The 24,177-nt window shown below is 45.1% G+C and overlaps 1 protein-coding gene across 6 annotated transcripts in view; it reads left to right on the top strand.

The window, feature by feature from the left end:
- Positions 1–24,177, top strand: part of ABCC5 (ATP binding cassette subfamily C member 5) — a 215,036-nt gene that overhangs the window by 140,550 nt on the left and 50,309 nt on the right. For all 6 annotated transcript variants that reach the window (XM_077487701.1, XM_077487702.1, XM_077487704.1 and 3 more), the window contains one exon: positions 23,069–23,141. In XM_077487701.1, coding sequence (XP_077343827.1) covers positions 23,069–23,141 — 73 coding nt within the window. The remainder of the gene's footprint in view (positions 1–23,068; positions 23,142–24,177) is intronic.

The following is a 24,177-nucleotide window of genomic DNA, read 5'->3' as shown; positions in this document are numbered from 1 at the left end:
ATTCAAAGCAAACTTAGTCTTTTGAGAAGATTTTGATTTAGTGTTGGAATGTTCAGACAAACAAGGTTTTCCGATTTCCAAAAAACAATTCCAAAAAATGATTTTGTCCTTTTAGGAAAATGGGGCAGAAAAAAGCTGGCAAGTAAGCCATGGCGAAATAGAAAACAAAAGGGAAAAGGGAGTTCCTGTTTAACCTTGTGCAGCCTAAAGAAAAGGGTAATGACTCCCTTTGCCGGGAAGGAGGGAGGCTGGGGGCCTTCCTAACAAATTGCAAGCCACTTCAACCAATGCATGAATCTTAGACCTAATCGCCAGGGGTTACCGCATAGAAGTCAATCAGGTCCCCCCAGAACCGTTTCTGGTAACTCCACTATCGGGAAATGCAGACATGGCAGCTGCCATGAACAACCTGCTCCTAGAAATGATGGACCAAGGAGTCATATCCTCACTTTTACAAAAGGAAAGCAAAGGGAGATTCTACTCACATCTTTCTAAGGAAAGAACAATCTGGAAGATTCAGGCTCATTCTCAACCTAAAGACGTTCAACAGAAGTATTGGATAAAAAAAATTCAAGATGGAAACCATCTTTACGACAAGATAACTACTCACTCAATGGGTATTAATGGCCACAATAGACTTTAAAGATTCCTATTTACACATTCCCATCAGGGAATGCTTGACGGTTTTTCTAAGGTTTGCAGTACACAGCTCAAAACAGACAATCTACTTCCAATTCAACGATTTACCTTTCGGGCTAGCATGAGCTCCAAGAATATTCATGAAGGTGTTAGCAAAAGCGCTACAGACCTTAAGGGATGGAAGGGATCCTTACAATACCATATCTAGACGACCTACTCTTATTTGCAAAAACATCAGAGGTATTGGAAAGGTCTTTTAAACCTAACACAAAACCACATTCAGAATCTGGGGTGGATTTTAAACACTGAAAAATCTAATTTTCTCCCAGCACAGAAAGCTGCTTTTTTGGCTTACATGGTTGATTCACTCAATGTTATACATTGAATACAATCTTTTTGCTGAAAGAGAAAAGTGAAACGCTGATGGCAAAAACGGACAGGCTCATACTGAATACCACAGCATCCATCAGGAAGATGACTGATGACAGGTGCGATTCCGGCAGTGACTTGGGCCCAGACTCGCATGAGTTCTTCAGAGGTTCATGTTGGAGGACGATCGCCAACAATCGCTAAACAATCTGGAACTGCCAAGTCAAGTGAAGGATCCTTACAGTGGTAGCTGCAAGAAAATGTGTCTGGAACACTGCTGGACACGGGGGATCCCGCCAAGACAAAAGATGCAAGTGCTTGGGAGCGCTCACAGACCACCAGGCAGCACAGGGAAAATGGGATCAGTCCTGGGCCAAAGTCTTCTAATGTGAGAGAGCTGAGAGCCACCTGGGAAGCCCTACTCAACATTGCATCCATCAAAAAGGGAAGGCCCGTATTAATCCTTTCAGACAATATCACCAAAGTATCCTATATCAACAAACGAGGAGGCACACACTCGGCATTCCTCAGAGAAATAGCGGGGGTTATTTTTTCCTGGGCAGAAGAAAACATTCTTTCTCTTGTGCAATACATATCAAAGGAAGGTTAAACTCGTTAGCAGATTTTCTGAGCATGGAACGGATCTTTTTTGCTTGGAAAAAAAAGCGAAACTGGGGAGTTTTTTTCTCGTTGCACAGGGAATCCGAACAGTTTAGGATTGGATGCGTTCACCCACCCCTGGTCAGGGAATCTACTGTATGAATTTCATCCCTTCAGGCTCATTACGAAAGTCTTACAGAAGATCCAAACTACAAATGCAGAGGTCATTGTGATAGCCCGTTCTGGCCAAAGAGACCATGGTTTCCTGCTCTCCAGAACCTCTGGATCACAGACCCCTGGAAACTCACTTGCTACTGCGTCTTTCTCTGACTGCCTGGCTATTGAGGAAGATTTGCTAAAGAACAAAGGCCTGTCAGAAAAAGTGATCTGTGCTATATTGGCTAGTAGGAAAAAGTCCACTAATTTACTCCAATATTTGGAAAAAATTCTTCAGCTGGATGAAGGATAAGGGTAGGCTATTTGGGTCTGTCATTCCAGCCGTACTTGATTTTTTTTTTTTTTTTTTTATTACAGGACGGTACAGATCTAGGTCTTGCTTCCAGTACTCAGAGTACAAGTGGTGGCATTCTCCAACTATCTAAACCTGAGATTAGCAGACAACACTATGATAAAGGTTCAACAAGGCAGTCTCTAGGAAGAGACCTCAACAAAGCATATTTCCCCCTTGGGATCTATCGGCAGTATTGGAGTTTGACAAAAGAACAATTTCAGCCTCTGGAAGAAAGCTCTTTAAAACTTCTAACATACAAAATGGCACTCCTGGTAGCCCTCATGTCGGTAGGAGAGTGAATTACAAGCATTATCAATAGCTGAACCTTGCTGCTCATTTTGTCCATGGACCCAGGGTTCCTATCTAAAGTGTCCACCAATTTTTACAGGACATAGTAATTCCATCCTTTCTTTTTCGTACATCACGGGACACAGAGACTCAGTAATTACTGATGGGTTATAAGGTATCACTAGGTGATTGGACACCGGCACACCCTAGACAGGAAGTTCAATCCCCCTTATAACCCCTTTCCCCTACTGGAGGAACATCATTTTTTTCGCCAGTGTCTTAGGTGTTGGTCACAAGTAAAGATGTGCTGAGCTCTGCTGGAATAGCCTTACTGGAGCCAGCTATGCAACCGGATCCATTCAAATTGTCTTTTCCAGACCGACTTAGATGGTACCCGGGCCTCATGTCCGAAGAAACGAGGTTTTACCTGTAACGCTTCTTTTTTTAGAGAGCTGGACCCTGGGATCCAGTATTTGTTTTTTTCAGCCATATTCCTGGCAGAGTGCTTTACGGGCCCAGAACTGTGGATCCCCCTATTCTAGGGGGCCCCAGTCTCTGAAAGTTTTTTTTTCACTAACTGAGCCCACCGTGACAGGTGAAGATTGGGTCTGTTATTCAGACCCTGCCACTGGATAAGGTAAGGGAGACTCCTCAAGAATTTTTCTAATGCTAGTAGGTTTTCTCCTTTTTAAGTAAATGTATGCTATGCCTATAGTCGCCACCGGGCGGCTGCCAAGAGCACATACCTTTTCATGCCTAATCTGTCTGCTTGGTGTCCACGCTCTATGCTCCTCCAGCCATACCCCAGGAAGGATGAAAGTAAGGGTTTTTTTTTTTTCCTTCTGGGATTCTCCCTCCACGGATTAGGGGACTGAGACAGGCCTGGGCAGAGAGCGGTAACATACTGCACCACCCATTACAGCGGCTTCACGTCCACCGCCCTTCCCTCTCCTCTGCCCCAGCCTCCCCTCCATGCTTGTCAGCAGGGTTAGAGCCTCTGCTCGCGTGGGAAACTCTTTATAAAAAAAAAAAAAGAGTGGGGGGTGTAAGTGGTCGGAGGGGGGGGGGGGCGGAGCACGAAGCTACACAGGCTTTAAAGTGCACTCTTTTTCAGATGCACACAGCGTATGGAGGGACACAGAGCTGACAGGCACATGTGAGTGTGGAGGACACAGGCATTCCCAGGCAGCATTTACTTAGGCACCAGACAGTCTTGGTAGCAGCGGCAGTTGCTGAACTACAGTGCTCAGCAGTCGGTGCATTTTTTTGTGGTACCTCTACATTTTGCTGCTTTGCACTATGGGTAGAAGAGGTACAAGTACCCCGAAGAATAGGGGCTCAAAGGGGTCCCTTTCATGCTCTGAGGACCCCCCCCTCTGCAGCACACCCCCCCCTGCAGGACCCAGGGAGGCTGGCCAGGGAGAGTTTCTGGTACTCCAGCCACTGTATACATTACACGGGAGGTTTTTTCCTCAACCATAAATGGTTTAGAGGAAAGATTAGTGGCCTTAATCGCATCTTCACTCAGTGGAAGAAAATGCACTAGGCCCCTCTCTGTCACCTAGGACCCTCAGAGTGAGGAGCTCTGGGATAAAGGAGAGGAATCCTCCTCGGAGGATCGGGAGGAGACTGCCGATTCCACTTCTGAGGAATCTAGTGGAGAAGGGCCCTCTTCAGCTTCTCAGGATGAGAAGATGTTGGTGCAAGTTCTTGCTGGATTGGTCCGTTCCACATTTAAGTTACCCGTACCTGAGTCAGTTAAAGAACCCACTTCTTCTTTGGGTTCACTGAAACCTCCTCAAACTGCACATGCCTTTCCTGTTCATGGTTTACTGGAAAAGCTTATCCTGAGTGGGATCACCCAGATAAACATTTTTTTCCTCCTAAAAAGTTTTCTACAGTTTATCCCATGGAGGAAAAATGTACTAAGATGTGGGGTATACCAGCAGTCGCCGCCGCCATTTCCTCCGTAAACAAACAAACAAGCCTGACTTGTCCTGTTGACAACGCTCAGATGCTTAGGGATCCAACTGATAAGAAAATGGAATTCCTATTAAAAAATGTTTTCTCCTTGGCAGGTTCAGTAGCTCAACCTGCAGTGGCAGCAATTGGAGTCTATCAATATTTGAGAGACCATGTTAAACAGGTGCTTAAAGCTTTACCTGAACAGCAAGCCCGGGGGTTAGCTAACCTACCAGCAGCTTTGTGTTTTGCTGTTGATGCTATCAGAGATTATATCCTTCAGACCTCTCGCCTTATGCTTGGGTTGGTACACATGCGTAGAATCTTATGGCTGAAAAATTTGTCAGCCGAATCACCATGTAAGAAACTCCTGGCGGGATTTCCCTTTCGTGGTGCAAAACTGTTTGGAGAGGATTTGGACAATTATATCCAAAGGATCTCTAGTGGGAAAAGCACCCTTTTACCAGTCAAGAAAAAAAGTAAACATCCCTCCTTTTAAACTGGCGCTTTCTCCAGTGCCAGGGTCATCAGCCTCCAGGCAATCACGACACTCTCCTCCGTCAGGCTCAAAGGTTAAAACGCAGAGTCAACCCCAGGGACAAAAGAAGTCCTGGGGGAGAAGGCCTTCAAGACATAACGCTAAGACCACCTTATGAAGGGGCACCCTCTCTCGAGTGGGGGAAGACTACTAAAGTTCTCAGGGCTGTGGCAGGAGCAGTTTCAGGACAAATGGGTGGTCTCCACAATAACTCTAGGTTACAAACTAGAATTCCGAGAATTCCCTTTTCCTCGTTTCCTCAGTTCAAATGTACCCAGAGAAAAAGAAGTCTCTCCTTCTAGCGTTGGAGCGACTATTGTCGCAAAAAGTTATCATGGTAGTTCCCATGCAAGAGCAGGGAATGGGGTTTTATTCAAACCTTTTCACGGTACCAAAGCCAAAGGGAGATGTCAGACCCATTCTAGATCTCAAAGATCTAAACCGATTTCTAAAGATATGGTCCTTTCGCATGGAATCGATCCGATCGGTAGTATCCATCCTGCAAGGAAGAAAACGTCTGGCGTCAATAGACATCAAGGATGCATACCTGCATGTAGAAAAATGCCACTTTCAGTTTGTAGCTCTGCCTTTCGGCTAGCTATTGCACCTCGGGTGTTTACAAAGATCTTGGCCCCTCCTCTGGCCAGATTAAGGGCCCAAGGTATAATAATAATAAATAATACCCCATAGCGCTATTCCTGTGTAAAATACTAATGCACACAATCTACCTTCATTAATAGCAGAAAATAATCTATAATCTCACATACATAGATATATTCAGAAACAAGTATACATAAAACACATATAACTGTACATGTCACCCACTTTGTGAATGTGAAAATATACTAAACAGCATGAATACTGTAGTATTAATGTAAATAAAAAACAACCAAAACAAATTTAATTATTCCATCACCCAAAGTGATTGTAATTAGATCATTCTACAGTAGTCCTTTTTAAAAGTGCAAGCTATCTCCAGTGTCCAAAACAGTTAACTCCTTCACCACACCATCCGTGATTGTGACTCCCCCTTCGTGAGTACACTCCCCCTTCGTGAGTACACTCCCCCTTCGTGAGTACACTCCCCCTTCGTGAGTACACTCCCCAGCTGTTGAGCCTTCCACTTACGTGTTAGGCTAATAAGGCTTTTACTCCTCTTAGGAGATGATTCCAAAAAAGTATCTCATATCACTGGATCTCCTCCGCTCAGAAGTTTCTATTACACATGTACCTCAAAAAAATCACAATGAAAGCCTCCAATAGTGTAATACCGTAAAAGCACTTTAATCTTAAAAATTCACTCTTTATGCACTCACATGAACAATAAAAGAATAAGCCACTGCAAATAGGTCAATTCACTTCACACTCCAAACTCCAACAGGTGCTTTAAATACACCGGGGCATTGGTGGTCACAGCGGACCTCTTAAACAGGGAACTGGGTCGCTCTATCTCACCCTTACTCACCTATCCCGCCTGGTCCCACACAGCAGGTCCGTAATTTGAATTTGTGCGCCTTAGCTTACTAGTACCATCCCCTTCGTCCAGCGTCACCTTCCACCACCGTGTATACAAGCTAATGTTTTAGTATTGTTCGGCAGATAGCCACGCCCCCGACATGTTTTGTCATACCAGACTTGATCATGGGATTGGCTATCTGATCTGGCGTCCCTCCTTTTATCCCTCAGCGCCTGCAAACCACGCAGGCACGCATTCCACGTCATATACGATGAATGAGTACCTCTCGCGCATGCGCGGCCCCCGAATTCCGAGACCGCGCATGCGCAGACCGGAGTTCTCCGTGTCCCCGATTGCGCATTGTGCGGGCAGCATCCCTCTGTGTCACCAATGCACCAGGGTTTACAACAAAACGAGTAGTGATCCTCCCGCATTATACATAGCTCTTCCCATCAACATACGATGGACCTATTGAACTAGTCCATAATGTCAATCAAGCAAATGACATAAAAAAATTATTAACTAAAAAAAACTTTTTATATATAAAAATGCCCATGAAAATGAATTTCTAAATTTTAATTTCATCATATACCTAATGTTAACCTTATTTGTAACAGGGTGGTTAGCGCCTCAGGATCCTCAAGTAAAAATCTTTAAAAATCAGATTAAATCAACAAAAAACAGCATGTTTATACAGTGGTAAATTACTCACTCTCCATAATATCTGAACAGATCAATCCTATTCTCATAAATGGTAACCCAGGGTGACCTAAACCAATCCATTAAACCTCATAACACCTACCCATTCCCCCCAAAATCTATAGCTTAAGGGCAGATACAACAAGCCAACCAGCCAATCAGGGAATCTTCTTTTATTTGGAAATCAGAAGATTAGATCACCATAACCCCCCAAGGTGACCCAATGTTATTTCCCAAATATTCCTAATAAACCAATTCATCAGACATTGCTGATAAAGCAGTTTAGGTCCAGTTCTATGTTCATCCCTCTCGGGGAGAGGCATCTCATTGAGAAAATGCATTTAGTTTCCCTCTGAGATAAATCCCTGACACGATTTGAGCCTCTCCAAGAGGGATGAACATAGTCAATGCCACAGAACTGCAGCAGACTTGGATCCTGTGATACACTATGGTATTGGTAACCCTTCCGAATGTTAGTAAGGTGTTCAGAGATACGCACCCTAAGGCACCATAGCAAATACACCACATATGACATATTACATGTCATAAATTCATCAATATTGAATGTTTCCCCCTCCCTATTGGTCACTGAGGTAACTCCTCTATTTACTTGGCGGACAGTCCTACAGCAGATGCACCTTCTATATGCAAAGAATCCTTTCAGTTCACCAGAAATGGTTTGTCTCACCGGAGGGTCTAGAATCTTTTTTACGACCCTATCCCCAATGTTAGGTGCCCAATGTCTGTAAATAAATTTGGGAAGTTTGGGTAATATCACACCCAAATGTTTATCCCTGCCCAAAATGTACCAGTGCTTCTTGAAAATCTGCTTTATCTCTCTATACTGGTGATGGTATCTGGATGTAAATCGTAATTGGTGTCGTACCCCCTCTGCTTTCTTGCTTTTCCACTCAAGGCATACCTCCCTAGGGGTATTAGCCACATCCCTAATAGTATTGTCCAAAAAGGTCTCCTCATACCCCTTTTGTACAAATCTTTTTTTTTTTTCAAGACTTGGGATTGGGAGTCAAAATCCTCATTTGTTGTGCAGTTTTGACGGACCCTTAAAACTTGTCCTTTTGGAATATTCTTAATCCAAGCAGGATGATGTCCACTTCAAAATTGCCAAATAACTTACGGTCAGTGGTCTTAAAATACACAGTCGTATTGAAGCTGCTTCCTTTTCTCGCTATTACGAGATCGAGGAAGTTGACCTTACTTGGACTTATATTAAATTCCAATTTGATGTTATTAGGGTTAGAATTCAACCTTTCCAGAAAATTAATAACTGACCCCTCCGTTCCCTCCCATATGAAGAACAGGTCATTTATGAACCTCCGGTAAAATATGAGCTGTGGGCAGTTGGTTCCAAACACATACCTATCCTCCCACTCAGCCATGAATAGGTTGGCGAGGCTAGGGGTATATTTAGCCCCCATTGCCATGCCACCACATTGAGAGTAGAATGCCCCACCATACCAGAAGTAGTGTGCCATGCAGAATTCTAATGCATGGCCCACAAACACCTTCCGGGCGTGTGGGACATCCTCTCTTCTACTCATGGCCCAGTTCAGTGCCAGAAGGGCATCCTGATGTTGGATAATAGTGTACAGCCCAGCCACATCAGCTGTCACCAGATATACCTCAGTATAGGGGGATACGGATATCTCACTGAGGGCTTTCAGAAGGTCCGTAGTATCCCTTAAATAAGCTCTAGTGTTTTTCACACTGGGCTGGTGGGATCTATCCAGGTATTCCCCTAATCTGAACATCACTGATCCTATCCCATTCACAATAGGACGTGCTGGAGGGGCCACCACATTCTTGTGAATTTAGGGCAGGGTATAAATCACCGGTATTCTACAGGCGCTAGGGATCAAATATTTATTTTCCTTACTGTTAAGGACCCCTTTCCCATACCCCCACTCCACCAAAGCTTCCAACTGGCATTTATATTGACCTGTAGGTTCTGAATCCAATTTTCTATAGGTGGTAGTGTCACCCAACAGTTCCTCTAGCTGTTCATAATAAAATGATGTATCCAAGATCACCACCCCACCCCCCTTATCAGCCGGGCGTATGATGATCTCTTTCTTATCCTCCAGGGATTTAATCCCATCTTTAATGTATCTTGGATTAACACCCTTGCTTAGGGGAAACATTCAATATTGATGAATTTAGGACATGTAATATGTCATATGTGGTGTATTTGCTATGGTGCCCGTGTGGCCTGTTCTATGTAGGACGCACCAAAAGGTTGCTTAGGGTGCGTATCTCTGAACACCTTACTAACATTCGGAAGGGTTACCAATACCATAGTGTATCACAGGATCCAAGTCTGCTGCAGTTCTGTGGCATTGACTATGTTCATCCCTCTTGGAGAGGCTCAAATCGTGTCAGGGATTTATCTCAGAGGGAAACTAAATGCATTTTCTCAATGAGATGCCTCTACCCGAGAGGGATGAACATAGAACTGGACCTAAACTGCTTTATCAGCAATGTCTGATGAATTGGTTTATTATGAATATTTGGGAAACAACATTGGGTCACCTTGGGGGGTTATGGTGATCTAATCTGATTTCCAAATAAGATTCCCTGATTGGTTGGTTGGCTTGTTGTATCTGCCCTTAAGCTATAGATTTTGAGGGGAATGGGTAGGTGTTATGAGGGTTAAAGGATTGGTTTAGGTCACCCTGGGTTACCATTTATGAGAATAGGATTGATCTGTTCAGATATTATGGAGAGTGAGTAATTTACCACTGTATAAACATGCTGTTGTTTGTTGATTTAATCGGATTATTAAAGATTATTACTTGAGGATCCTGAGGGGCTAACCACCCTGTTACAAATAAGGTTAACATTAGGTATATGATGAAGTGAAAATTTAGAAATGAATTTTTATGGGCATTTTTATATATAAAGTTTTTTTTTTAGTTAATGATTTTTTATGTCATTTGCTTGATTGATATTATGGACTAGTTCAATAGGTCTATCGTATGTTGATGGGAAGAGCTATATATAATGCGGGAGGATCACTACTCGTTTTGTTGTAAACCCTGGTGCATTGGTGACACAGAGGGATGCTGCCCGCACAATGCGCAAACGGGGACACGGAGATCTCTGGTCTGCACATGTGCGGTCTTTGGGGCCGCGCATGCGTGAGAGGTACTCATTCATCGTATATGATGTGGAATGCGTGCCTGCGTGGTTTGCAGGCGCTGAGAGATAGGAGGGACGCCAGACCAGATAGCCAATCCCATGATTAAGTCTGGTATGACGAAACATGACGGGGACGTGGCTATCTGCCAAACAATACTGAAACATTAGCTTGTATACACGGTGGTGGAAGGTGACGCTGGACGAAGGGGATGGTACTAGTAAGCTAAGGCGCACAAATTCAAATTACGGACCTGCTGTGTGGGACCAGGCGGGATACGTGAGGAAGGGAGAGATATAGCGACCCAGTTCCCTGTTTAAGAGGTCCACTGTGACCACCAATGCCCCGGCATTTTTAAAGCACCTGTTGGAGTGTGAAGTGAATTGACCTATTTGCAGTGGCTTATTCTTTTATTGTTCATGTGAGTGCATAAAGAGTGAATTTTTAAGATTAAAGTGCTTTTACGGTATTACACTATTGGAGGCTTCCATTGTGATTTTTTTGAGGTACATGTGTAATAGAAACTTCTGAGCGGAGGAAATCCAGTGATATGAGATACTATATTGGGATCATCTCCTAAGAGAAGTAAAAGCCTTATTAGCCTAACACGTGAGTGGAAGGCTCAACAGCTGGTGAGTGTACTCACGAAGGGGGAGTCACAATCACGGATGGTGTGGTGAAGGAGTTAACTGTTTTGGACACTGGAGATTGCTTGCACTTTTAAAAGGACTACTGTAGAATTATCTAATTACAATCACTTTGGGTGATGGAATAATTATATTTTTTTGCTGTTTTTTTTATTTAAATAAATACTACAGTATTCATGCTGTTTAGTATATTTTCACATTCACATAAAGAGGGTGACATGTACAGTTATGTGTTATGTATACTTTTCTCAATATATCTATATATGTGAGATTATAGATTATTTTCTGTTATTAGTGAAGGTAGATTGTGTGCATTAGTATTTACACAGGAATAGCGCTACGGGGTATTATTTATTTGTTTACAATTGGAAACAAATTTTGATGCACCTATATTTTGTTTAAGTAGCAGCTGAAGTTTAGGGTGTTGAAAATTTGAGCACTGTGATGATACACTAGTTGGAGGGATTGAGATTTGTGTATCCATATAAATATAACAATAATAGCATACCGAGAGGACTTGCTCTTGATAGACCAGTCGGTAGTCTGCCTGGACCAAAATTTGGTCACCACAATCAACTACCTGGAAATGCCTAGGTTGGGTCCTCAACTTGGAGAAGTCTTCTTTAAAACCAGTAAGAAGACTTGAGTATTTGGGTCTGGTCATAGATGCAGCCCAGCAGAGGGTCTTCTTACCCCAAGCAAAGATCAGTGCTGTAAGAGAACAGATTGAGGTAGTCAGGGCAAAGAAGGGTCCTTCTATTCGTCTTTGTATGAGGTTGTTGGGGAAGATGGTGGCTTCATTCAAAGCATTTCCCTACGCTCAGTTTCATTCAAGGCTGCTGCAAAACAGTATCCTATCGGCCTGGAAGAAGGTTCAGGCGTTAGATTTTCCAATGCATCTGAGCCTCAGCTGGTGGTTGATACCCGAAAATCTGCGGAAAGGAAAATCCTTTTTACCGGTTACCTGGACAGTGGTAACCGATGCCAGTCTTTTGGGTTGGAGGCAGCCCTAGAACAGTCAACTGTCCAAGGGAGATGGTCCAAGACTGAGAGGGCATTACCCATCAACATTCTGGAGATCCGTGCAGTGTATCTAGCCCTAAAAGCCTGGACACTCGGGTTGCAGGGTTGCCTTGTTGGGATCCAGTCCAACAATGCCACAGCAGTGGCTTATATCAATGACCAAGGAGTCGTGCAGCTCAGAGAGAAGTAAACCAGATCTTAATCTGGGCAGAAAGATAAATGCCATGCATATCGGCAGTCTTCATTCAGGGGGTAGAGAACTGGCAGGCGGACTACTTGAACCGACAGCAGTTAGTCCCAGGGGAATGGTCTCTTCACTCCGATGTTGTCTTGGCCATATGCCAGAGATGGTTGGGTTCCAGATATAGATCTCTTTGCGTCTAGGTTCAACAACAAGGTTGACAACTTTGTGTCAAGAATGAGGGATCCTCTTGCATGTGGGACAGATGCGTTGGTAACTCCGTGGCATAAGTTCTCTCTGATTTATGCGTTCCCTCCTATTCTGCTACTGCCAAGACTTCTTTGCATGATCAGGCAGGAAAAGAAGTCTGTGCTTCTGGTGGCCCCAGCATGGCCCAGAAGAGCTTGGTATGCAGAAATAGTGAAGATGGCGGTAGGCTCTCCTTGGACCCTACTGTCCCGTCCAGACCTGCTATCCCAGGGACCGGTATTTCATCCTACCTTACAAATGCTAAATTTAATGGTTTGGCTATTGAAACCCACATTCTGAAGAATCGTGGGCTTTCTGGCCCTGTGATATCTTCCTTGATTAATGCAAGAAACCTGCTTCCAGAATGATTTATCACAGAGTCTGGAAAGCATATGTCTGCTGATGTGAATCCAGGGGTCGGCACCCCAGAAAATGTCATAAGCAGAATCCTCGAATTTTTGCAAAATGGGTTAGAGATTAAACTGGCCTTGAGTACCCTTAAGGGACAAGTCTCATCCTTATCGGTTCTGTTTCAACGTCCCCTTGCTTCGCATTCTTTGGTCCGAAACTTTATACAAGAGTTAACACGCCTTAATCCTCCAGTTAAGGCGCCTCTGAACCCCTGGGTTTTGCATTTGGCTCATCCAGCTTTACAAAAGCAGCCTTTTGAACCGATGCATCAAATTCCCTTAGTTCTGTGGACAAGGAAATACATTTTTCTGGTGGCCATTTCTTCTGCTAGAAGAGTATAAGAATTGGTGGCCCTCTCTTGTAAAGAACCGTATCTGATAATGCACTAGGATAGAGTGGTATTGCACCCTCATCCTAGATTTTTTTTTACTGAAGGTGGTCTCAGGTTTTTATCTAAACCAAGATATTGTTCTGCCTTCCTTTTTTTCCAAATTCCTGCTCTATGGAAGAGAAGTCACTGCATTCTTTGGATGTAGTGAGAGCAGTCAAAGCCCATCTGGAAGTGACTGCTCAGGTTTGCAAAACGGATTTTTTGTTCATATTGCCAGAGGGTCCTAAGAGGACAGGCAGCGTCGAAATCTACCATTGCTAAATGGATTTGACAAGTAATTGTTGAAGCTTATGGTTTGAAGCAAAAGATTCCGCCTTTTCAAATCAAGGCGCACTCCACTTGGGCTATTAGTGCTTTCTGGACAGTGCATCACCAGGCATCCATGGCTCAAATCTGCAAGGCCGCAACCTGGTCATCAGTCCATACATTCACCAAATTTTATCAGGTAGATGTAAGAAGGCATGAGGATATTGCCTTTTGGTGTAGTGTGCTGCAGGCAGTGGTACAGGATCCTCAGGTCTGATTACACCCTATGTTGTGTATTCCCCTCCCCTCAGATAGCATTGCTCTGGGACAGCTCATCAGTAATTACTGAGTCTGTGTCCCGTGATGTACGAGAAAGAGAAAATAGGATTTTTATAACAACTTACCTGTAAACTACTTTTCTTTTGAGGTACAACACGGGACACAGAGGTCCCTCCCCTCTTCTAATTCACTTATATTGCTTTGCTACAAAACTGAGGTACCTCCAGTAAAGGGAGGGGTTATATGGGGGATTGAACTTCCTGTCTAGGGTTTGCCAGTGTCCAATCACCTAGTGATACCCTATAACCCATCAGTAATTACTGAGTCTCTCTGTCCCATGATGTTCCTCAAAAGAAAAGGATTTTACAGGTAAGCGGTTATAAAAATCCTATTTTTGAGGGCAAGCACGCAATTTTAAAAGAGAATTTTCACAAACTGCATGTCAGGAGATGCCTGTTACACTACATCAAAATAACAAAAGAATGGAGATTAATACCAAATCTATTTTGTGCTGTACTCAGGTCCTAGGAAAGGACAAGGAGCCTCAAAAGCAACGATCACCAGGAGGATGAAATCCGCTAAGGGAAAGCCTACTCCATAGCTGGACTGCAAGCGCCACCAAAACTCAACACGTTCCACTAGAGCTTTAGCCACCTAATGGGCAGAGAAAGCAGGGGCTACCCCGATCCAGATCTGCAAGGCAGCCACCTGGCCAAATTTCCAGACTTGCATAAGACACTGTCTGGAATGTCTCATCTACCAACCAGGCTTTTGGGAGAAAAGTGCTTCAAACATTAGTCCTCCCTAACGCATGTTATTTCTATGATGTCACTCTCATAAGGCTGTCCTGGAAGATGACTTGGGAAAACAAAGTTATTACCTGTTAACTTGTTTTCTCATATCGTCTTCCAGGACAGCCTTTGAGATATAGGGCTCCTCCCTCCGGGACAGGAAACACGTCAAGCCAATTAAATAAAAGGTGTGGTCCTCCAGGCCCTCCTCAGTTTTTTGTGTTTCCTGCCGGACGGGAAGGAGCACGTTTGGAACTGGTAAGGGGAGCTCCTTCTCAGGGGTTTTGCCTGGGGAGAGCACCTTGATGGACCTGACCCTTAGCACCCCTCGGTCCGTACGAAGGGAGGAGAGGGTAGCTTTTAGTCCCCGCTGCCATTTAAAACGTTCGGAGAGAATGGGACCCCGATGCGCGGCAATCTCCCCCTCGGAGCGCTAACCGCTCGTACCTGTCGGTCGGATGACGGCGGGAGACGTTCGTTCCACCGACCGGCGTCCGGGTACTGTGAGCGGTGCGTTCGTAAGGAACGCTCGGCGTCAGGTGGAGTCTTTGCGCTCTGGCGTACGGAAGTGGGAGAGACGCACTTCCGCCGGATTCGCGTCATCAGGGGGCGCCGCAGGACCTGTTCCAGTCCTTTGGCGCGCGGCGGTGTGACTACAGGGTTGCCTGGAGCGGTGTGAAGGCTCAGAGAGACTGAGTGAGACACAGGAACCATGGAGAGTGCAGTTGTGCAGGTGGACTCCGGTTCAACAGGCTCCAGTACCTCTCAGGTAAGCTTGGTGAGGGCAGACCAGGACTTACACTGGGGGGTGGGGGGTCACTCTGACCCGTAGTACCTTCCCGGGGTGGAGAACCTGCTGGTGAAGGGGGGCACTTCCTAGACAGACCCTAGAAGCACAGTGGTGTGGTCAGGGGTGGTATTTTAATGGGACCCTGTTTTTCTTTGTTTTTAGGTTAAACAGGACAGAGCCCAGATACCTTTGCCCAGAAGGAAATGTGCCGTGTGTGGGGCCAAGTTAGGCACCGGTTTGCCCGGATTGTGTCAGTAGCCTGGTGAAAGAGGACTCGGTGTCAGCTTGTCACAATGTTTTAACATCCGTAAAGGATGAGATTGCATCCACCTTCCAATCTTTCAAAAACATGATGGATAGGATGCAGGGTCCCTCTGTCCCTTTACCCAGGGCCGTGAGTATGCCTTCCTTATCCGAACCAAGTCAGGAGGAGGAGGTGGATAGGGAGAGGTTACCCAGGTCATTAGCCTCCTCTAGGACAGAGTCTACTTCTGAATCTGAGGGGGAGGAAGAGGCCATTAGATCAGCCAGATACAAGCTGTCTTTGGATGATGTGGGTGACCACCTCAAGGCTATATATGACACTTTGGAGATCAGGGAAGAACAGGTCCAGCTTTCAAAACACGACATGATGTATCAAGGGTCGAGTGTAATGAAAGACAGGGTATTCCCCGTCCATAAGTCGCTAGTGGAGGCGATTCTGCTGGAGTGGGAACAACCGGAAAAAAGGCCATTTTTTTCAGGTAGCCTTAGAAGGAGGTTCCCTTTTGAGTCGGATGCGGTGCATCCCTGGAACAAGGTTCCCAAATTAGATGCTCCCTTAGCTAAAGTCTCTAAGAAGACAGATTTGGCCTTTGATGATATGGGTTCACTCAGGGACCCTATGGATAAGAGGGGAGATGTGCTGCTTAAGAGAGCCTGGGATGCCTCTTCCATCGGGCTTAAACCGGCCCTAGCAGCTACCTGTGTGGCCAGAAACTTGGAGTGTTGGCTTACACAGTTACAATCGCATATTTCTGCGGGTACTTCTAGGCAACAGCTGTTGAAGTCCTTTCCACTACTGTTCAAGGCTGTGGGCTTTTTAGCTGATGCCTCTGCAGAATCAGTCAAACTGGCTGCTAGAGCACTAGTGAACACTGCCAGAAGGGCCGTTTGGCTTAAAACCTGGTCAGGAGACACAGCTTCAAAATTGAAGTTATGTGGATTACCCTTTTCAGGGGATCATTTGTTCGGGCCCGGCCTGCAAGAGGCGTTAGAGCGCACGCAGGATAGGAAGAAAGCTTTCCCAGAAAGGAAAAAGAGACCTGAAGGGAAGCGCCTTTTTCGAAGCCCCAGGCAGCAGAACCTGCAGGAAAGGGAGGTTCGCCCCAAAAAGCATTGGACAGGTCACAAGGTAAGAGGCAGAGGAGGAATCTTATTCAATCCTCCTCAACCCTCCCCTAAAACCCAGTGACTCCTGCGTCCCGGTGGGAGGAAGACTGGGAAAGTTCCTCCCACAGTGGGAAGCTTCAACCGAAAGTCCATTCATTCGAGATGTAATAAGGAACGGCTACAGGTTGGAGTTTGGTTCAGTTCCCCTCCCCAAATTTTCAAGTAACAAGGTTACCAAGGGACCAAGAGAAAGCAGAGGCTTTGGCTCTTCTTCTGGGGGATCTGGTGGACCAAGAAGTAATGGTGCAGGTGCCTCAGGAGGAGCGAGGCTTGGGGGTTTACTCCCACGTATTCGTGGTAAAGAAACCTTCGGGGAAGTTCAGGTTGATACTGAATCTCCGCCCCCTGAACAGATTTATAAAATACAAGCGTTTCCGGATGGAGTCAATCTTCTCGGTAACCAAGTTCCTGTTTCAGGGCTGTCACATGGCCACAGTGGATCTCAGGGATGCATATTTGCATATCCCGATTCATCTGGAATCTCAGACGTTTCTCAGGTTGGCGGTGAGGTTGAACACTGGTGTGTTACACCTCCAGTTTCGAGCTCTCCCCTTCGGGCTCTCAGCCTCACCAAGAATCTTTACAAAGGTTCTGGCAGAGGCACTGGCCCCATTAAGGCTCAAGGCTATAACAGTGATCCCATATCTGGACGATCTACTGTTCATAGCCCAGTCGGCCCAACAAATGCAGAGGGACATACAGGAGGCCTTGGTTTTCCTGCGCTCACTGGGGTGGCTGATAAACCAGGAAAAATCCCAGCTGACCCCCTCACAGGAGGTCCTGTATTTAGGATACAGGATTTCTTCTGTGAAAATGAGGGTATTTCTTCCGGAGGAGAAGGTCTGCAAGCTAGAGCAGGCGGTAGCCCAGCTTCAATCTGGTCGGGAAGCCCAGGTCAGGGAGGTTATGAGAGTCCTGGGGTTGATGACATCATGCTTTCCAGCGGTGGCCTGGGCAAGGCATCATCAGCGTCCTTTACAGAGACTCATGCTCCGTTATTGGGATGGCAGGCAGGAGAGCCTGGATCAGGTTATGCCCCTATCCTCGGCAGTCAGGAGGTCTCTTTGGTGGTGGCGGGTCCAGGTCAACCTAGACAGGGGTCTTCCCTGGTCACCACAAGCTACGGTGGTGGTCACGACCGATGCCAGTGCGCTAGGTTGGGGTGCCCACCTAGAGGGAACCTTAGCCCAGGGTTTCTGGTCGGACCTAGAGACAGGTCGTTCCTCAAACCAGAAGGAACTTCTGGCAGTTTGGAAGGCTATAGAAACCTTCCAGTCCCAGTTACATGGCAGGGATCTGCAGGTTCGCTCAGACAATGTGGCAGCAGTAGCCTACCTGAACAAGCAAGGGGGAACCAGAAGCCCTGCACTCCAGGTAATTGCGGACAGAATCTTCTGCTGGGCAGAGAAGAACTTGTCCTCAATATCAGCCATTCACCTAAAGGGAACGCAGAATTTACTGGCCGACTTTCTCAGTCGCCAGAAGATAGGTCAGGACGAGTGGTCCCTCAACAAGGAAGTGTTCGAGGAGATTGTGTCATGCTGGGGAAGGCCAGAAATAGACCTATTTGCAACAGAAGGCAACAGGAAGGTGACGCAATTTTTTTCGGTTCACCCACAGGATCGGGCCAGGGGGATAGACGCCCTTGTCAATCCATGGCTGTTCGGCCTGTGTTATGCCTTTCCTCCCGTAAGGATGGTGGCGGAGGTCCTGCAGAAGTTCCATTCGGAGACTACGGACCTCATTTTAGTAGCTCCTTTTTGGCCAAGGAGACCCTGGTTTGCCAGCATAAAGAAATTGGCCGTCCATCCTCCGCTGTTTCTGCCAGTCAGGGAGGACTTACTTTCCCAGGGGCCGATCCTGTGCCCTCAGATAGAGAGGCTCAAGCTTGCGGCCTGGTATCTGAGGAACAAATCTTAAGGTCACAGGGTTTCTCAGAAAGAGTGATTAAGACCTTGTTAGAATGCCGTAAACCAGTTACTAGGGCAATTTACGCCAAGGTAGGAAAGAGGTTTAATTCCTGGTTGCGAGAACAGGGAATTGCAAGCCCCGGGGTCCCGGCAGTCCTGGACTTTCTACAAGCAGGGGTAGAGCTGGGCCTATCTATCAGCACTCTAAAGGTACAGGTGGCGGCCTTAAGCGTTTTCCTTCAGTCCTCCCTTCAGCAGAATCCATTTGTCAGGAACTTCTTCAAGGCTCTATCTAGATCCAGGCCTGTGAGAATGAAGTCCTGTCCTACTTGGGATTTGGCCTTGGTTCTTAGGGCTTTGACCCAAGATCCATTTGAACCTTTAGAGGGAGCATCACTTAAGTGGATGGTACTAAAGACTGTGTTTTTGATAGCGATCACGTCAGCTAGAAGGGTCAGTGATCTGCAGGCGCTCTCGGTCAGAGAGCCATTTCTGTTAATCTTAGAAGACAGGGTAGTACTTAAGACTGACCCTAGTTTTCTTCCTAAAGTGGTGTCCACTTTTCATAGGACACAGGATATTATTTTGCCAACTTTTTTCTCAACCTCAGACGAGGACGAGGCGAGATCTTTAAGTTTGTTAGACGTCAGGAGAAGTCTATTAATTTTTTTAGAAGCCACTAGGGTCTTCAGGAAGTCAGACTCGCTTTTTGTTAATTTTTCGGGCGCCCGCAAGGGCTGCAAGGCGTCCAAAGCGTCTATCGCCAGGTGGATACGAATGGCGATAGTTAAAGCCTATGAGTTAACTAAGGGTGCCTGCTTCCCCTCTAAGGCACACTCTACAAGGGCGGTTTCTGCATCATGGGCAGAGAGGGCTGGAGCCTCTCCGGAGGAGATCTGCAAAGCAGCAACGTGGTCCAGCTACTCAACGTTCGCAAGACATTACCGTCTGGATTTATGGTCTGATAAAGAGCAGACTTTTGGACGTAAGGTCCTCCAGGCAGTGATCCCGCGCTGACAAGGTGAGCTCCTTGCTTATCATCTCAAAGGCTGTCCTGGAAGACGATATGAGAAAACTGGAGTTAGACTTACCGGTAACTCTTTTTCTAGGAGTCTTCCAGGACAGCCTGGCTTCCCACCCAAAGTTGTTTAAATTGGACTAAGTGGTGAGGATGTATATTAACGTGATTGTTAGTGTGTTATGTCTTTCAGAGCCTCCCGGCGGTTCTTGGAGTAAAACTGAGGAGGGCCTGGAGGACCACACCTTTTATTTAATTGGCTTGACGTGTTTCCTGTCCTGGAGGGAGGAGCCCTATATCTATAGCCCACTCCTCTCATAAGGCCATCATGGAAGATTCCTGGAAATCGAGTTAACGGGTGGTAATTTTTAGTTTTTGATACAAAGACCCCAAGGTAACTTAACGCCCCCCAAACCAGAATGCTCCCTCCTTTGTTTTCCAGGTTGGAAAGAATATGGTATTGGGATGCAATACTTGTTTTCCTACAAACCTAACTTTTCGCTTTTACTTTCAAGAGTTCAATTTCCCAGTATCGTCCATAAACAGAACAATGGGCAAGAAAAAGTGTGAAGCGCTTAACCACTTACAGACCGGACCATTTTGCTGGTCAAAGACCAGACCACTTTTTGCGATTTGGCACTGCGTCGATTTAACTGACAATTGCGCGGTCATGCGACGTGGCTCCCAAACAAAATTTATGTCCTTTTTTTTTCCCCACAAATGGAGCTTTCTTTTGGTGGTATTTGATCACCCCTGCGGTTTTTATTTTTTGCGCTATAAACAAAAATAGAGCCACAATTTTGAAAAAAACGCATTATTTTTTACTTTTTGTTATAATAAATATCCCCCAAAAAATATAAAAAATCTTTTTTTTCCTCAGTTTAGGCCAATACGCATTCTTCTACATATTTTTCGTAAAAAAATCGCAATAAGCGTTTGGTTTGCGCAAAATTTATAGCGTTTACAAAATAGGGATAGTTTTATGGCATTTTTATTAATACATTTTTTTTTATTTTTTTTTTACTAGTAATGGCGGCGATCAGCGATTTTTATTGTGACTGCGACATTATGGCGGACACATCGGACATTTTTGACACATTTTTGGGACCGTTGTCAGTTATACAGCAATCATTGCTATATAAATGCAGTGATTCCTGTGTAAATGACACTGGCAGTGAAGGGGTTAACCAGTGGGTGGCAGTGTAGGGGTTAAGTGTTCCTAGGGGTGTTACTAACTGTGGGGGGTTGGGCTTTCATTTCGTGAACACTGATCTCTGCTCTAATCACATGGAGCAGAGATCAGCATCACTAGTTGCTAGGCAGAATGGAGAAATGCTGTTTAAAAACGGCACTTCTTCATTCAGCCGTCCCGTGAGACGATCGTGGGTATGCCCGCGGGGCCCGCGGCACGCTCGCGATGGCAGGGCGGCATTGAAGATTGTATGTAAACTTTTTTTTTTTTCTTGTTTAACCACTTCCCGACCAGCGCACGACGACGTACGTCGACAGAATGGCACGGGCAGGCATATTGGCGTACATGTACGTCCAATATTCGTTGCCGCCGTGCCATCGGGAGCGCGCCGCCGCCGGCGCGCTCCCGCACTGGTCGGGACCCCCGTGAGTCCGGTCGCGGGACCCGCGGACTCTATCGCCGCGGGCATCCCCGCGATCGTGTCACGGAGCGGCAGAATGGAGGAAATACTGTATAAACAACATTTTTCCATTCTGCCTAGCAACTAGTGACGCTGATCTCTGCTCCATGTGATTGGAGCAGAGATCAGTGTACACTAAATGAAAGCCCAACCCCCCCACAGTTAGTAACACACCCCTAGGAACACTTAACCCCTACACTGCCACCCACTGGTTAACCCTTTCACTGCCAGTGTCATTTACACAGGAATCACTGCATTTATACAGCAGTGATTACTGTATAAATGACAATGGTCCCAAAAATGTGTCAAAAATGTCCGATGGGTCCCCCACAATGTCGCAGTCACAATAAAAATCGCAGATCGCCGCCATTACTAGTAAAAAAAAAAATAATAAAAAATTATTAATAAAAATGCTATAAAACTATCCCTATTTTGTAAACGCTATAACTTTTGCGCAAACCAATCAATAATCGCTTATTGCAATTTTTTTTTTTACCAAAAATATGTAGAAGAATACGTATCGGCCTAAACTGAGGGAAAAAAATGTTTTTTATATATTTTTGGGGGATATTTATTACAAAAAGTAAAAAATAATGCGTTTTTTTCAAAATTATCGCTCTATTTTTGTTTATAGCGCAAAAAATAAAACCCGCAGGGGTGATCAAATACCACCAAAAGAAAGCTCTATTTGTGGGAAAAAAAGGACGTTAATTTTGTTTGGGAGCCACGTCGCACGACCGCGCAATTGTCAGTTAAAGCGACGCAGTGCCGAATCGCAAAAAGTGGTCTGGTCTTTGACCAGCAAATTGGTCCGGTCTGAAAGTGGTTAATGACAGGGAACCTTAAAGACAGGCAAATTCTGTTCTTGTGACCTTGATTGCTTTAGCGATTCAGTGATGGTGTATGGCATTCAGACCATTTGTCTATTATGCAGTCTACAAAAATTGGACCACATTTTAGGCACTATCATGCAAAAATCCAATCATCGGCTGTTTGACGATAGTGAGTTTTAGATTCACTGACTGCATTCTTAATTCAGTTTCAAGGACTCCTTCAATAAGTAAACACATTGCTTGTTTGGCTGTACTACTTCTGCAGATCGTTCTGCACTCCTGTGACCCATATTCCGCAGACAGCAGGCTGACATCAGAGCCAAGCCAGGCTCTGTAAAGATCGCGACCATATAGTCAGGATTCGTTCACATGCCTGGACCGGCACTCAGCTCGGCCTCTCAGCAAGCCGCTGAGAGATGTAGCCTGCCGCTACCACCCCCTCTACAGCCCAGCTTTCCATTGATTGTGGGGGGGGGGGGGGGGGAAGAGAGAGACAGAGCAGAGAGCCGTTGACTGACAGTAACCAGCTCTCTCTGCTCAGGGAGCATTGAGAACCGAGCGATCACCTGTGTTTAATCACTTGGTCCTCAGCCTTCGAGCATCAAACTTTACCTAGGCGGATGCAGGATCGGTCCAATGCTGCACCACCTAGGTAAGTATGATTTTAAAAAAAAATCCAATATTTCTCTTTTAAACCCAGAGGGAAATAGCATTTTCAAGAGTTAAGCATTGTCAGTCTACATAATTTTTTGTTTAGTACATGTTTCCTTTAAATCATGTGTTCAGTATTTTCAGTTGAAGGTATGTTTTTCTTTATACAGGGCAAATGCATTTATTGTGTACACATGTATGGGATGAGTTAATCGCATACCTTTTTTGGGTTTAATGTCCTAAGCTTTAACTGAATTGTGAGAAGGCAGTGCATTTTACATTCTGTAGTACATGCTTAGCACCTGGTTATTGTATTTTGGACTTAATTTTGTATTTCTTGATCTAGGTATAACAATGTGCTGAGTGTTTGCTGTCTAAGACCAGATTTGGCTATACTGCCCAACAGTGATTTGACTGAGGTTTGTTTTGTAAATTATTTGATATTTATAGTTGTGTAATTTCCCAAGCATTTCAAGATGATGCATTGTAAGTTTTCACCCCTAATGTTTGTAAGGTGCTGAAGTTTTAGATTTAGTCCCACCAAGTATATGATGAACACAAGGAGAGATTTATGAAACCTGGAGAATGCAAAATCAGCTTCCAGATTTTATCAAAGCTAGCTGAAGTTAGAAGCTGTTTGGCTACCATGCACCAGGTTTTGAGTGCTCAAGTTTTAGTAAATCTCCTCCATAGTCTAAGTCTTTACTATGTCTCTTTGCGTTTCTTTGTGTACAAAGGTTTGGGAGAACCTGCCCTATAGTGTGCCACAGATTTATTTTATGAACTTTTTTTTCTCTCAACAATTGGCACGCAGTACCGCCATCCCCTTAATATCCTCTTAATATCCTGTTAACATTCTTTTACTTTATTTTACAGTGCCCAGTACATTGTTGGTCAGCGTGCTGCAGTGATTACCTGCAAATGATGGTCCCTAGACACAGACTGTCTGTGCCTAAGGCCGATCATTAGTTTCTGCACGTTTGTTTACATGCTAACAGTCCTGATTGGCTGCAAGGGCTGTCAGCCTCTGTGCTTTTAATAGGGCTTCCTACTTGCAGCTGTTTGGAAGAGATGCCGCTGAGTATTTCATGGAAAATCATAGTTGACCTCATAAACAAGTGTGAATGAGGTCTTATAGTCTGGGGGGGTGGGGGGGGGGATTAAGATAAAGCAAAAAATACAACATTTTAAATGCTAATCATCCCAAAATAAACAATTTCCTAAAAAACATTGTATGCTTTCAGATATTATTTTTGTTTTTAGGCAATAGTGGTGTTCTATTCCCTGTGTCGTTTGTTGCCTTACCTTATGATGATGGGTTCACATGTTGTGGCTACAGTTTGTAATGTAATTCTTGATTGCCCTATGTCCATGCATTTACTCCACCTAGCTTGTTCCTATATGCTAGGGGCAGTGATCTTTTTGGTCCGGGTCACAATTTATGCTTCACCATCA

The sequence above is a fragment of the Lithobates pipiens genome, unplaced genomic scaffold (genome assembly GCF_037356315.1).
Source record: "Lithobates pipiens isolate NorthernLeopardFrog02 unplaced genomic scaffold, aLitPip1_a1.2 Scaffold_18, whole genome shotgun sequence".
NCBI classification, from domain to species: Eukaryota; Metazoa; Chordata; class Amphibia; order Anura; family Ranidae; genus Lithobates; species Lithobates pipiens.
This window is presented reverse-complemented; position numbering and strand designations above follow the sequence as displayed.